Raw genomic sequence first — 14,226 nt, forward strand, 5'->3', positions numbered from 1 at the left:
AAGCAGGTCTGCAGGTGTCTGTCTTTTTCTCCCCCTCTCTGTCTTCCCCTCTCTCTCCATTTCTCTCTGTCCTATCCAACAGTGAACGACATCAACAATAACAATAACCACAACAAGGCTACAACAGCAAGGGCGACAAAAGGGAGGTGGGGAAATGGCCTCTAGGAGCAGTGGATTCATGGTGCAGGCACTGAGCCCCAGCAATAACCCTGGAAGCAAAAAAAAAAAAAAAAAAAGTGTGCCTGTGTCTGAATGTGTTTGTGTCTGTGTTCTGTGTTGACATGGGCAACTAACTTTCAGATATAGCTATCTATGCCTTTCCTCAGTAGTCACTGATGTTCCTAATTGATAGTATTCTCTTCTTGGTGTCTCCATCTATCTATGACATGGATATTGTAGAAATTCTGTCTTCTCTTTTATCCTCTTTGCTGAAGTCTTCATCTTCTAGTCCTGAAATGTAGGGCTGGCTTTATACACAGAATGAAATTCATCCCTGTCAGAAAAAGAGCTCCATTTCTTGGTATTTCTTTGAAAAGAAACTCCACAAGAATAGTCAAGGCTATTCAACTGGCCTTGCATTCCTGAAACTCCTGCTTCAATCTTTAGTTCCACATCTACCAGAATATCTGTCTGTCTAGCTCTCTCAGTTTAAGTAATGACTTTTAATATATTTTAAAGAAAAAAAATTCCACAAGAAAAAGAAATCCATTTAACAAAATCAAAACAAAATCTAGTCATCACTATGTTTTTTAAGCATTTAAGAGAAAATAATTTGACTATTACCCAAGAATAAGCTAAATTGTGTCTTATATAGCTGTGTTTAAATCTAATGGTGCTTTTTGCTGAGTCACATACAATATATTTAAAAGAGGAGTAATAATTCTATAAAATGTTGTGTCATTAGGTTAGTCCTGAGTCATTTATTACGTATGTTTCCTGAGTCACTAATTACTAAGACTTTCCTATAAGGAAAAGATTACTAACAATAGCAGAGTGAGTGATTGTGAAACTCTCTGAACACTGATCATAGTTATAGAAATTCTTTTTAAGACCATATTTGAGGAATGAAATTGACCTCTGTTAAATTGCTTCTACTTCAACCTAGCACCCCTTTTTATTAGACGTGTGTACTTTTTCCCATGGTGAATGGAAATAAATCTAGAGAATTCAGAAGCCTAAAAACAAGTTTCATAAAGAAATGCATTCCAAGAACTGACAGCACTACAGTACTTTTTTTTTTTTTATCCAGAGAAGAGAAACGTTTGCTTGTTATATAAGATAGCTTTTGAAAGTAGTAAAGCTTCTTGCCCTGAATTTTGAGGCATTGAAGGCTAACATACAATTGTCATACAAAAAAGAAAAGGGAGATCAAACTAAAAAGACTAATGGCTACTGTAATATTTTCATGCAATTGAAATTAGATCTAATAAGTTTTAAACATATTCTCATTCTAAGCCACAGTAGATGATCTCCATCCTCCTGCCACCCCCTGCACTTTGAAACGCAAAGCAACTTGTCAGTTCAGTTTATTCAGTTAGGGCCAGTTGTGAAAACAAAGTCAAGGCAATTGTTTGATTTAATTGACTTGTGAAACTGGTTATACAGGTAAGTAGAATTTAGTTTTATTTTTGTCCAGCTGCATATTTGAAAAAGAACACTAAAACCCAAACTTCCGTAAGTATTCCTGGCAATTTTTTTTTCTTTATAGCTGTGCTTTTATTACAATGAAATGTGTCAAAAAGAAAGAAAAGAGCAAGAAAATCTTTCTTTTCACTATAATTTCCATTTCTTGAGGGAGTTTTTTTTCCCCTATGTTGTACTTAATATAATCATAGGAAATTTTCCAATATAATTTAGGTAGATGATTTAAATAACTTCTTGAAAACACTTATTTATGAAAGAAAGTAAGAGCCAGAGAGCAAGAACCAGAACATTATACGTGTTAGAACACGTATCATGCTAGGGATAGAACCCTGGACCTCATGTTCCTCAGCCACTCTACTCACTGCACCTCCCCTTGAGCCACAGTTTACATAACTTATAAAGGACTCAAACTACAAGCAGCTGTTCTCTAACGTGTTCATTGCCCTTAGAGGCACTCTTCTGTACTTGCCTGAACCTCATTTTAACAATGATCATTTCTACCCTTGATTTTTTCCCCTGCCTTACACTATAACCATCCTTCACACCTGCACATTAAGGTACTCCCAACAGCCTATAAAAATGATTATGGGGAGCCAGGCAGTGGTGCAGCGGGTTAAGCGCACATGACGGAAAGCACACGGATCGGCATCAGGATTCCGGTTTAAGGCCCCGGCTCCCCACCTGCAGGGGGTTTGCTTTACAAGTAGTGAAGCAGGTCTGCAGGTGTCTATCTTTCTCTCCTCTCTGTCTTCGCATCCTCTCTCGATTTCTCTCTGTACTGTCCAACAATAACAACAGCAACAACAGCAATGATGATAAACAACAAGGGCAACAAAAGAGAATAAATAATTTTTTTAATGATTATGATATGAGGTCACATGGTGCTGGATCTGGTAAGCCTCACATATTACCATGCACCAGAGTGGTCCCCACCTGCAGCGGAGGGAGTTTCACAAGTGGTAAAGCAGTGCTGCAGGTGTCAACCTTTCTCCGTCTCTATCGCTCTGTCCCCTCTCAAGTTCTCTGCATATCTTAAAATAAATAAATAAATAAATAAATAAATAAGAAGGCCACTGGGAGTTGTGAACTTGTCATATAGGTACCAATAGCCCTGGTGGCAGTAAAAATTTAAGAAGGAAGGGGCAACAATATAACAAAATGAAAAAAGAAAATAATTTCATTTACCATAATGTCAAAATACTAGGGCAGCAAAGTAGCTCCCTTGGCTAGTGTACCTGCTTAGTCATGCATGTGACGCAGGTCTCATCCCAGCTACTCCCACACTGGAGGAGGCTGTAGTAATCTTTCCTCTCTTCTCCACCACCCCTGCACCCCCCAGCTCTGCGTTAACTGAAAACTCAATGGAGCAGTGGATCCCTACTGAGGAACAAAACAAGGAGAAATTCAAACAGAAGAAAAAAATTATACGGAAAACCATAAAGCATTGTTGACATTAAAAAAAAAAGTGACACGGGAGTCCGGCGGTAGCGCAGCGGATTAAGCACACGTGGCGCAAAGCACAAGGACTGGCAAGAGGATCCCAGTTCGAGCCCCCCCCCCCCCCCCCGACTCCCCACTTGCAGGGGGGTTGCTTCACAGGCAGTGAAGTGTCTATCTTTCTCTCTCTTCTCTGTCTTCCATTCCTCTCTCCATTTCTCTCTGTCCTATCCAATAACGATGACAATAATAGCTACAACAATAAAACAACAAGGGCAACAAAAGGGAATAAATAAATAAATAAATATTTTTTAAAAGTGACACGGGGCCAGGTGGTGGCACCTGATTGAGTGCATAAGTTATAGGGCTCAGGTTGGAGTCCCCTGTCCCCACCTGCAAGGGGAAAGCTTTGCAAGTGGTGAAGCAGGGCTTCAGGTGTCTCTGTCTTTGTCCCTCTCTATCACCCCCTTCCCTCTCGATTTCTGTGTCTATCCAGTAAATAAAGATAATGCAAAAAAAAAAAAAAGTTACACAGTAGGTAGAATGCAGAATTTACAAGCATGAGGTCTCAAGATTGATACCCAGCACTGCTTATTTATTCTTTCTCTCTCACTAATGAACAATCAAATAAATCTTAAAAAGAAAAAAAAAAGTTTGGCCTGGAAGCTACCGCAGATAGCATGGGATATTAGTGATGAGTATGCAGCACTAACAAACACACTATAAAATGCAAAGATAGTTTTAGGGGCTGGGTGACGGTACATCTGGTAGAGTGTATGACGTTACCAGGCACGAGGACCTTCTTTGGTGGGGGTGGGGGGGACCTTCACAGTTGGTGGAAGTGTTGTAGTTGCCTGTTGTCTCTGTCCTTCTCTCTCTCTCTCTCTCTCTCTCTGCCTTACCCCCCTCAAAAAATACAATAACTAAAATAGTAAATTTATGTTATTTTATTTATTTTTTTATTATTGGATAGAAATGGGGAAATTAAGAAAGGAAAGAGAGATAGAAAGGGAGAGAGATATCTGCAACCCTGCTTCATCACTCGTGAAGCTTTCCTCCTCCAGGTGGGGACCAGGGGCTCAAACCTGGATCCTTGAGTGTTGTAGTATGTGCACTTAACCAGGCCCTAGTAAATTTTTATTTATATTTATGCACAGACTTTTTAGATATATAAATCATGTTTTGCAAATATTTATTATTATTATTTGCTAGACAAAGGCCTAATGTATATACTATTTCACTGTTCCCAAGTCAACTTTTTCATTATTTTTATTTCAGATATATATAGTGGGAGGGGTGAGGTATCACAGCATTGGAGCTAACCCCAGTGCCAGGGAAGGCACACAGCCTACTTAGTGAGCTGTCTTCCAGCCCTTGCAAATGTCACTTTAAATATTTATTTATTTATTTATTTTGGATAGAAACAAAGAAATTGAGGAGGATGGTGAAGATAGAGAGACATACCTGCAGCACTGCTTCACCACTTAGGAAGCTTCCCCCCTCCCACGGGGGAGGGGGTTGGGGGCTTGAACCCACATCCTTGAGCACTGTAATGTATGCACTCAAACCAGTGCACCACCACCCGGCCCCCCTATAAATGTCATTTTAGAGACAGAATCAGTAGCCTGGGAGGGGGGCACAGTGGTAGAGCTTTGGACTTGGAAGCATGAAATCCTTTGTTCAGACCCTAACACCACACATACCAGAGTGCTACACTGACACCTTTCTCTCTCTCTCTCTCTCTCTCTCTTTTTCCTCTCGCTTGCTCGCTCTCGATCTCTCTCGCTCTCACTCTTGCTCTTACTGTCTCTCCTCTCTCTGTGTCTATCTCCAATTAATGGAACCAATGAAATCTTTTAAAAAAGAAAAAGAGATGGAGGGATAGGCAGTGGCATACCTAGTAGAGTGTACATGTTACAATGCACAAGGACCCAGGTTCAAGCCACTGATCACCACCTGCAGTAGGGAAGCTTCACAAATGGTGAAGAAGTACTACAGATCTACCTATCTACCTATCTACCTACCTCCCTATCTACCTACCTACCTATCTCTTCTCAATATTCCTCTAATAAATAAAGTAAAAAGATGGACAGGACTATAAAGACAATAAAATAGAATGTGATTATATAATTTTGAGCCGAAATAAGGCACACCCGCTTAAGTGTATGTGCCGCTATGCTCAAGGACCTGGGTTCAAGCCCCTGGTCCCTACCTGCAGGGGGAAGGCTTCATGAGAATGAAGCAGTGCTAGAGGTGACGCTCTGTCTTTTTCTTTCCCTCTCCATTCGCTTTCCCTCTTAAATTTCTCTCTGTCCTATCAAACAAAAAAGAAAGTACAAAAATAAAAAAGCATAAATAAATAGGCTTTATTATCTAATAGGTACTTATTAAAATAAGGTAAATTTAATATTACACAATTTTCAAATTGAAGAGTGGTAAGAAATTTTAGGTTACCCAAACCAAAATTGATTAATAGAGTGTTGTTTTAAATTGTTCTTTTCGGGGCCAGTGGTGGCACACCTGGTTGACCACACATGTTACAATGCACAAGGACCCAGGTTCGAGCCTTTGGTACCCGCCTGCAGTGGGTAAGCTTTGTGAGTGGTGAAGCAGTGTTGCCGGTGTCTATATACAGGCTGTTTCTATACAATAAATAAAGAAATATAATAAAAAAAATGTTCTTTTATATTTGTATATAATGATAAAGAGTAGTCTGGCAGTAGGAGAGGTGGTGCTGAGGCTAGAGCTTTGGACCTGCCAGCATGAGGTCCTGAGTTCAATCCTCAGCATCGAATGTACCAGAGTCATGCTCTAGTGTTCTCTCTTCACCACCATTCCCCTTTATATTTGTTTGGGGACCAGGTGGTGGTGCACCTGGTTAAACACACATGTTACAGTGCACAAGGAACCAGGTTCCCCAGTCCTCACCTGCAGGAGGAGAAGCTTCATGAATAGTGAAGCAGGTTTATAGGTGTCTCTCTTCCTCTCTATCTCCCCCTTGTTGATTTCTGGCTGTCTCTGTCTGATAAATAAATAAATAAATAAATAAATACAATAAAATACTTTTTAAAAAGAGTAGCTCTCTTGACTCATGTTTTATTAAAACTCCAGATTTATACTGGAAATTTCCAGCGTGTATCATGTACGGGGTAGTTGTATACTGTATCTTGCTGGAGCATTTTGTGTGCTTTCTAGTTTCTTGTAACATTTTCTCAATTTTAATGAAATCTGTCTTTCTTTAGCTTGACAGGGCCAATTCTCTGTTAAACCAAACTCAACAACCTTACAAATACCTCATTGAATCAGTGCGCCAAAGAGATTCTAAGATTGATTCACTGAAGGAGAACATTGCACAACTTGAGAAAGATGTCAGGTAAACAAACCACTTGTAGATCTTTTAATTGAATAATAATGGCATTGTGAGCAATACTGCTATAGATGAATTCTGATGAAATGACTGAACTAATATATTGGGGCTGTTGTGTGTTTATTTATTTGTTTATCTGTTTTTGCCTCCAGAGTTAGCACTGGGGCTAGGTGCCTGCACTACAGATCCACCACTCCTAGCAGCCATTTTTTCTGTTTTCCTTTTCTCCTTCCTATTTTTAACAGAACAGAGAGAAATTAAGAGTGGAGGGGAGCTATAGAGAGGAAGAGAAAGATAGACACTTGCAGACCTGCTTTACTGCTCAGGAAGCATTCCCCCTGCAGGTGAAGAACAGAGACTTGAACCTGGGTCCTCACACCACCACCCATCCCCCTAATAGACTGTTTAAAATATTATGCATCACATGGGATATTCATATTCTATCTTAGGATGATAGCCTGAAACTAATAATCCTACTCTTGTTAACAAAATGTACCTTTCCTATCCTAGGGCACATAACAGCCATCTTCTTTTTTTTATTTTTTTATTTTTGAAATAGTGATTTAATCTTGATTTACAAAATTAATAGATAATAGTGGTATAATTCCACACCTTTCCCACCACCAGAGTTCTGTATTCCCATTCCCTCCACTGGAAACTACATTAGTTCTCCCAAGATCACAGATATGGGTTAGCTATTATTTCCATTATATATATCACTTTTTTTCTATGGCCCTGCCTTCTCTACTTCTGAGTACACTTGTGTCCTTTTTTTTTCCCTCTCTCTCTCCCTGGGTCCTGATAGAATTGGAGTTCAGAACCCTCTGGTCATCTTCCCCTAACACTTACCCTTTTGTGAGTATGGACCAAATTCTTTATGGGGTACAGAAGGTGGAAGGTCTGGTTTCTGTAATTGCATCTTAACTGGACATGTGCCCAACAGCCATCTTGTCTTGTTACCTGAAAAGTTATTTACTAGGATGTGAGTTGATCAAGAGATAGGAGGAGTATAACCAGAAGTCATATATAGCAATAAAATGATTCCTTCTGAGAAAATTACATGGTTAAACAAGTTCAGCCCCACAAAAACAAAAATGAATCAGCTTGTCATCTAACAAACAGCTCTGTGGTAGGGTCAAAACTTGAATCCAGATCTGATGTCTAATTCTGTCCAATTCTGTGTTATACTGCCTCCTTATGTCCTGTTCAGAATAAGGAGTACGTTTTCATTAATGAACACAATTCAAAAAGAAAAGTGAAAAACACAATAGTATAGAGTAGTGACTAAAAGACTTTAGTGCTTTGATAACTGTAGAAACTGGGTGATTAAAATGGGAGGCAGGGTTATACTTTCTTCTTAATACTCCATAATCAGCAACTTGGTGGCTTAAAGGTGGTAAGATATAAAGAAGGTCAACGTGGTTAATAATAAAGCAGATGAGAACAGGGGCTGTAGGATGGAAAGAATGAGTGAGTCTACTTAAGGTATGTTTCTTATTTTTGTTTTTTAATTTATTTCTTTATTGGGGAATTAATGTTTTACATTCAACAGCAAATACAATTGTTTGTACATGCATAACATTCCCATTAAGGTATGTTTCTAAGGGCCTATGACTTTAGGTGTTTTTCCTTGAGTTTGATAGCTAGCATATAGGTGGACAAAAATATTGTTTGGGAAGATGGTGTCAGAGTTGAGAATAGGACTGGAAATCTGCATTAGGTAAGAGAGTGTCTCCCAATCTTGAAGAAAATTGATGAATAAAATGAACTGTTCACCCAATCAACTGGACCCAGGGTCCCTACATGTTCATATTTAGCGCAAGAGCCTGAGTAACCTCTGAGTCCCTGTCAGTCTGAGCTCACAGTTTGGTCACAGATGGGAACATTCTAGGCTGCACTCACTTCTTACTTCAGGGCCATTCTTCCTTGAGTGGCAGAGTAGGATGACCCAGCCTCCCTTCAGAGAGCAGGACAGTCCCTACCATTGCTACTTTACAGGGAGATGACCCAAAAGAGAGCTTATGCTGACATTCCTGATGGAAGTGACCAGTGATGGTAGAGAGAGGGAATCTATTAGAGGTCTAGGCCCATTGTATCTGTGTGGGAATCCAAGGACTCCCTGACTAGGGCCCCAGATGATGGGGTGGTCTGTTATAAAGTGAGCCAGTCTCTTGCCCTTATCCAGCATTTGTAATCCTTTCCTTATCTGATGAGCTTAAACTTTCTCCCTGTTGTTAGAGCACTGAGTGTCATTTGTTCTATGCAGAACAATTAATATTCCATAATAAAGGCTTTGTTTTAAAAGAGAATACATACTCTTACACTTGAGTTCAAATCTTGCTTGTTATTTAGGATTTTTTGTTTATTCCAGAATACTGCTCAGCTCTGGCTTATGGTGCTGGGAATTGAACCTAGGACCCTAGAGCCTCTGGCATGAAGAGTTTTTGTTTGTTTGTTTGTTTTGTTTTTTGCATAACCATTATGCTGTCTTCCCCAACCAGATATTTAGTTTTAAATTGAAATAAATCATTTAAATTCTTGAAACTTTTGTTAGTGATTTCCTGCAATGATAAAAATATGCTATATCTGTGAAAAGAGAACGATATGAGAGAGAGAGAAAGAGAGAGAGAGAAGCCAGAGTACCACTCTAGTACTTACAGTGCTGGGAATTGCACTAGAAGAACCTCAAGTTCTTTATTCCAGTGCTTTACCATTTGAGCTCTTTTCCCAGCTACCCCTTTGACTATATTAAAAGAGGTTTTCTAGCTTCATGCAGTAAAAACACTTTAAAGTTAAGTGCATGTGGTGCAAAGTGCAAGCTCCCCATCTGCAGGGGGGTCACTTCACAAGCGGTGAACCAGGTCTGCAGGTGTCTTTCTCTCCCCTTCTCTGTCTTCCCCTCCTCTCTCCATTTCTATCTGTCTTAGCCAACAACGACGACATCTACAACAAAACAAGGGCAACAAAAGGGAAAATAAATAAATAAATATTTTTTAAAAAACTTAAAAAAAAAAACCCAACAACCTGAAGTTCAAGTCCCCTTACCACCATAAGCCAGAGCTGAATAGTGCTTTTGTAAGAAAAAAAAAAAACTGAATAGTTTTGCAGTTTAGGAAGCATTTGACTCTCAGGCATGAGGTACAAGATTCAATTCCTGACATCACAGGTGTCAAAGTGACACTCTCTCATAAATAAGTAACTCTTCAAAAAAAAAAAAAATCAGTGCTCACTTTGACAGCACACATACTAAAATTGGAACGATACAGAGAAGATTAGCATGGCCCCTGCGCAAGGATGACACACAAATTTGTGAAGCATTCCATATTAAAAAAAAAAATCAAGGCCTCGGTAATTTCACCATTTTCTTTTAAAAAATAAGGTAATACAACCCCCTCAAGCAAATTTAGCTAATTTATACAAATGAGCAGTGCCTAAAAAAGTCTAGAGAAAATATGTACTAAATTATACACCTGTTAGTATTTGAGATATCACTATTATCTGTTTAAAATTCCCCTGCCATAAAAGTAATAATCCATTCTGAACATATACTGTCAAAGCCACAGGAGACAGTCTGAGTTATGTATTTTGAACTAAGGTTCAAAACTGAAGCAAGCATGGGCAGAGAACAATTAGCATATGTTTTTCTTTCCTGTTGTCAGTTCTTGGTTTATTCTTAGCAAGTAGTTCAAGAAGAAAAGGCCATATTACCAACTTTCATAAGACTACAACAGGGTATATTGATCCAGGAAGTTGAAGAACAGTATATCAGGAAAATTTTCATATAGCAGGTGAAACAGAGCCATAAACATGAATTTCTGAGTAATAATTAACAGTGAGCTGAACAATCATGGGTGTAATATACCGTTCAGGATAGATGTGCTTGTAAGATTTGTTTTGTAGTTAATTTATGAGTCACTCATAGAAGCTTTGTATTTTTCAAGGTAAGTTTCCACTGTTATGAAAGTGTCTTTTATAAACTAAACTCCTATTGGGTAATTATGTTATACATGAAAAGAACACAGTATAAAAAGTAGCAAGTTTTGCCTTAAAGATCCACATGTTGAAGGCGATTTCTCTTGTGGTTTAAAAGTAAGAAAGCCTGGAGCCAGCAGATACTTCACACTGTGGAGTACACAGTTTACTGTGCACAAGGTACTAAGCTTGAGCCCCACTCATCACATGCAAGACAGGAACTTGAGCAGTGGTGTTGTGGTCTCTCTCTTCTTCTCCCCCTACCCCCTCCTCTTATTCTTCTTTTGTGTTCTCTCTCCTCTTTCTCTCTCCCTCCCTCCCTCCCTCTCTCCCCATGTCTATTTATTTTCTTTTTCTTTTTTTTTTTTCTGCCTCCAAGGTTATTATTGGGGCTCGGTGCCTGCACTGCACTACGAATCCACTGCTCCTGGAGACCATTTTTCCTATTTTGTTGCCCTTGTTGTTACCCTTGTTGTCATTATTGTTGCCATTGCTGTTATTGTTGTTGGTTAGGATAGAGATAAATCGAGAGAGGAGGGGAAAACAGAGGAGGAGAGGACAATAGAAGCCTGCACACCTGCTTCACTGCGCGGAAAGTGACCCCCTTGCAGGTAGGGACCCGAGGGCCTGTACCAGGATCCTTATGCCAGTCCTTGTGCTTCGCTCCATGTGCGCTTAACTTGCTGCACTACCATCCGGCCCTCCGTCTCTATTTCTAGTCACACAGACACAAAGCCCCTGGAAATTAAATCACAAAGAGATTAAATTATATCAGAAAGAGTGGGAGAGCAATCAAGAAGGTTAAAACTGAAAGTGTGTACTGTTGAATGTAAAACATTAATTCCCCAATAAAATAAATAAAAATAAATAAAAATAAAGCTCAAAAAAAAAAAAACAAAAACTGAAAGTATGTACCCATGTATTGTCAGTGAAGTTCATGCTGGTTCATAATAAACCACTTTTTTTTCCTAAATTTCTTTACTGGAGGATTAATGGTTTACAATCAACAGTAAAATACAATAGTTTGTACATGTGTAACATTTCTCAGTTTTCCACATAACAATTCAGCCCCCACTAGGCCCTCCTCTGCTATCATGTTCCAGGACCCAAACCCCACCCCCAATAAACCAGTATCTTACAGAATAGTTGCCCTGTAACCCAGTATGGTTATTTTTGCTATTTCAGTGTTTATTTAACATAAGCCAGAGGTGAGCAGTGACTACTCTGGGGGACTAGAAAAGGGGATCAGATAGTAGTGTTCTGGTTGCGTACACATGATAGGAGCTGAGGTCGGGGCCGGGCGGTAGAGCAGCTGGTTAAGTACACATGGCACAAAGCGCAAAGACTGGTATAAGGATCCGTGTTCGAGCCCCCGGCTCCCCACCTGCAGGGGGATTGCTTCACAAGTGGTGAAGCAGGTCTGTAGGTGTCTGTCTTTCTCTCCCCTTCTCTCTCTTCCCCTCTGCTCTAGATTTCTCTCTGTCCTATCCAACAACAATGACACCAATAACAACGGAATGATAAACAAGGGCAAGAAAAGGGGAAAAAAATAGCCTCCAGGAACAGTGGATTTGTAGTGCAGGCACTGAGCCCCAGCAATAACCTTGGAGGCAAAAAAAAAAAAAAAGAAAAGAAAAGAAAGGAGCGGGAGTCGGGCTGTAGCAGCGGATTAAGTGCAGGTGGCGCAAAGTGCAAGGACCAGAGTAAGGATCCCAGTTGGAGCCCCCGGCTCCCCACCTACAGGGGAGTCCCTTCACAGGCAGTGAAGCAGATCAGTAGGTGTCTTTCTCTCCCCCTCTCTGTCTTCCCCTCCTCACTCCATTTCTCTTTGTCCTATCCAACAATGATGACAGCAACAACAATAATAACTACAACAATAAAAAAAAAAGGGAATAAATAAATATAAAAAAATTTTTTTTAAAAAAGGAGCTGAGGTCAAGCCCACCTGCAAGGACGGAAGCTTCACAAACAGTGAAGCAGTGCTATAGGTGTCGCTCTATCTTCTTCCTCTCTCAAATTCTCTTTCTCTGTCCCATAAAAATAAATAAAATTTTGTTTTTTTAAAAAAAATTTTTACGATTTTATTTATGTATGAGAAAGATAGGAGGAGAGAGAAAGAACCAGACATCACTTTGGCACATGTGCTGTCGAGGATTGAACTCGAGACCTCAGGCTTGAGAGTCCAAAACGTTATCACTGCGCCACCTCCCAGACCACTTGTTTAAAAAATTTTAAAGAACCCATGTTCAATCTCCTGCACCACCATAAGCCAGAGCTGAGTAGTGTTCTGGTAAAAAGAAAGAGAGAGAGAATATAAGAAAGAGAGAGAGAGAGAGAGAATATTTTTATTATGGTCAGGGAGGTGGTGCAGTGGATAAAGCATTGGACCCTCAAGCGTGAGGTCAAGTACCAGAGTAATGGTTGGTACTTTCTCTCTCTGCCTGTCATTCTTCATGAATAAATAAGTAAAATCTAAAAAACAACAACCAACCAACCAAACAAACAAACAAAAACCTGGGCCCTTTGGTGCCTCAGGCAGGAAAGTCTTTTAAAAAAAGAAAGTAAGGGAGTTGGGCAGTAGCACAACGGGTTAAGTGCACATGGCATGAAGCACAAGGACCCGAGTAAGGATCCCGGTTCCAGCCCCTAGGTCTCCACCTGCAGGGGAGTCACTTCACAAGCGGTGAAGCAGGTCTGTGGGTGTCTTATCTTTTTCTCCCCCTCTCTGTCGTCCCCTCCTCTCTCCATTACTTTCTGTCTTATCCAACAACAACAATAATAACTACAACAATAAAACAACAAGGGCAACAAAAGGGAATAATTTTTTTAAAAGAATACTTTTTATTTACTAGATGTCTGTTTTAATTTCAACCAATTTTTGTCTTCAAAATAGTTCTAGCTACAGAATTCTAGAGTTACAGAAATAGATCTTTTACCATGCTTTGGGGGACTTTGGCAGAACATAGTACCAAGTTTACTTTTTATTATTCAGTTCTTTTCAATTTATTGACTAAATAGGATTACTAATGCCTAGCTCCAAAAGTCAGCATTTTTTAACTGAGCAACTTAGCTTTTTTTTATTATATTTATTTTATTTATTGGATAGAAACAGCCAGAAATCAAGAAGGAAGAGGGTGATAGAGAGGGAGAGAGATGGAGAGACACCTGCAACTCTGCTTCACCACTCACAAAGCTTTCCCTTGCAGGTGGGGACCAAGGGCTCGAACCTGGGTCCTTGCACATTGTGACATGTGCACTCCCAGGTGCGCCCCCCAGCTACTTACTTACCTTTATTGAAACTTACTGTTTTTTTCTGATGCTTTCAAAATCTAAATTAATAATACCATGTAGCATATAGAGTTGTTTGTGCATGGCCGGTGCGCCGCTATGTTCCATCGCTGGGGAGCCAGAGACGACCCGAACTGCCCCTGCGGCTCCAGACAGACTATGACCCACATAGTCAACGACTGCCACCTCTCCAGATTCAAAGGAGGTCTCAAAACTTTACATCAGGCTCAACCTGATGCTGTTGACTGGCTACGGAAGAAGGGCAAATGCTAGAAGAAGAAGAAGTTTATTTATTTATTTATTTAGTTTTATACCAGAACACTGCTCAACTCTGGTTTATGGTGGTGTGGGCACTTGAACCTGGGACTTTAGAGGCTCAGGCACGAGAGTCTCTTTGCATAACCATTATGCTATCTACTTCCACCTTGTGTTCAGTTCTTTGTGGAGTCATTCATTAGCTAATTCACATATCCCGTTGCATACATGTGTATTATTTTTCACTTTTATATATGAAAACT

General features: G+C 39.8%; 1 protein-coding gene and 1 non-coding gene across 5 annotated transcripts in view; both read left to right on the forward strand.

The window, feature by feature from the left end:
• PIBF1 (progesterone immunomodulatory binding factor 1) overlaps nt 1-14,226 on the forward strand; it is a 215,576-nt gene that overhangs the window by 154,684 nt on the left and 46,666 nt on the right. For 2 of the 4 annotated variants that reach the window (XM_007526802.3, XM_060191513.1), the window contains exon 15: nt 6,324-6,454. The exons of the other annotated variants lie outside the window; for them this stretch is intronic. In XM_007526802.3, coding sequence (XP_007526864.2) covers nt 6,324-6,454 — 131 coding nt within the window. The remainder of the gene's footprint in view (nt 1-6,323; nt 6,455-14,226) is intronic. 4 annotated transcript variants of the gene reach the window in all.
• LOC132538794 (U6 spliceosomal RNA) lies at nt 9,671-9,777 on the forward strand. The gene has a single exon (XR_009550117.1). It is a non-coding gene; the product is annotated as a U6 spliceosomal RNA (small nuclear RNA).

Source organism: Erinaceus europaeus, chromosome 5 (assembly GCF_950295315.1).
Source record: "Erinaceus europaeus chromosome 5, mEriEur2.1, whole genome shotgun sequence".
NCBI lineage: Eukaryota > Metazoa > Chordata > Mammalia > Eulipotyphla > Erinaceidae > Erinaceus > Erinaceus europaeus.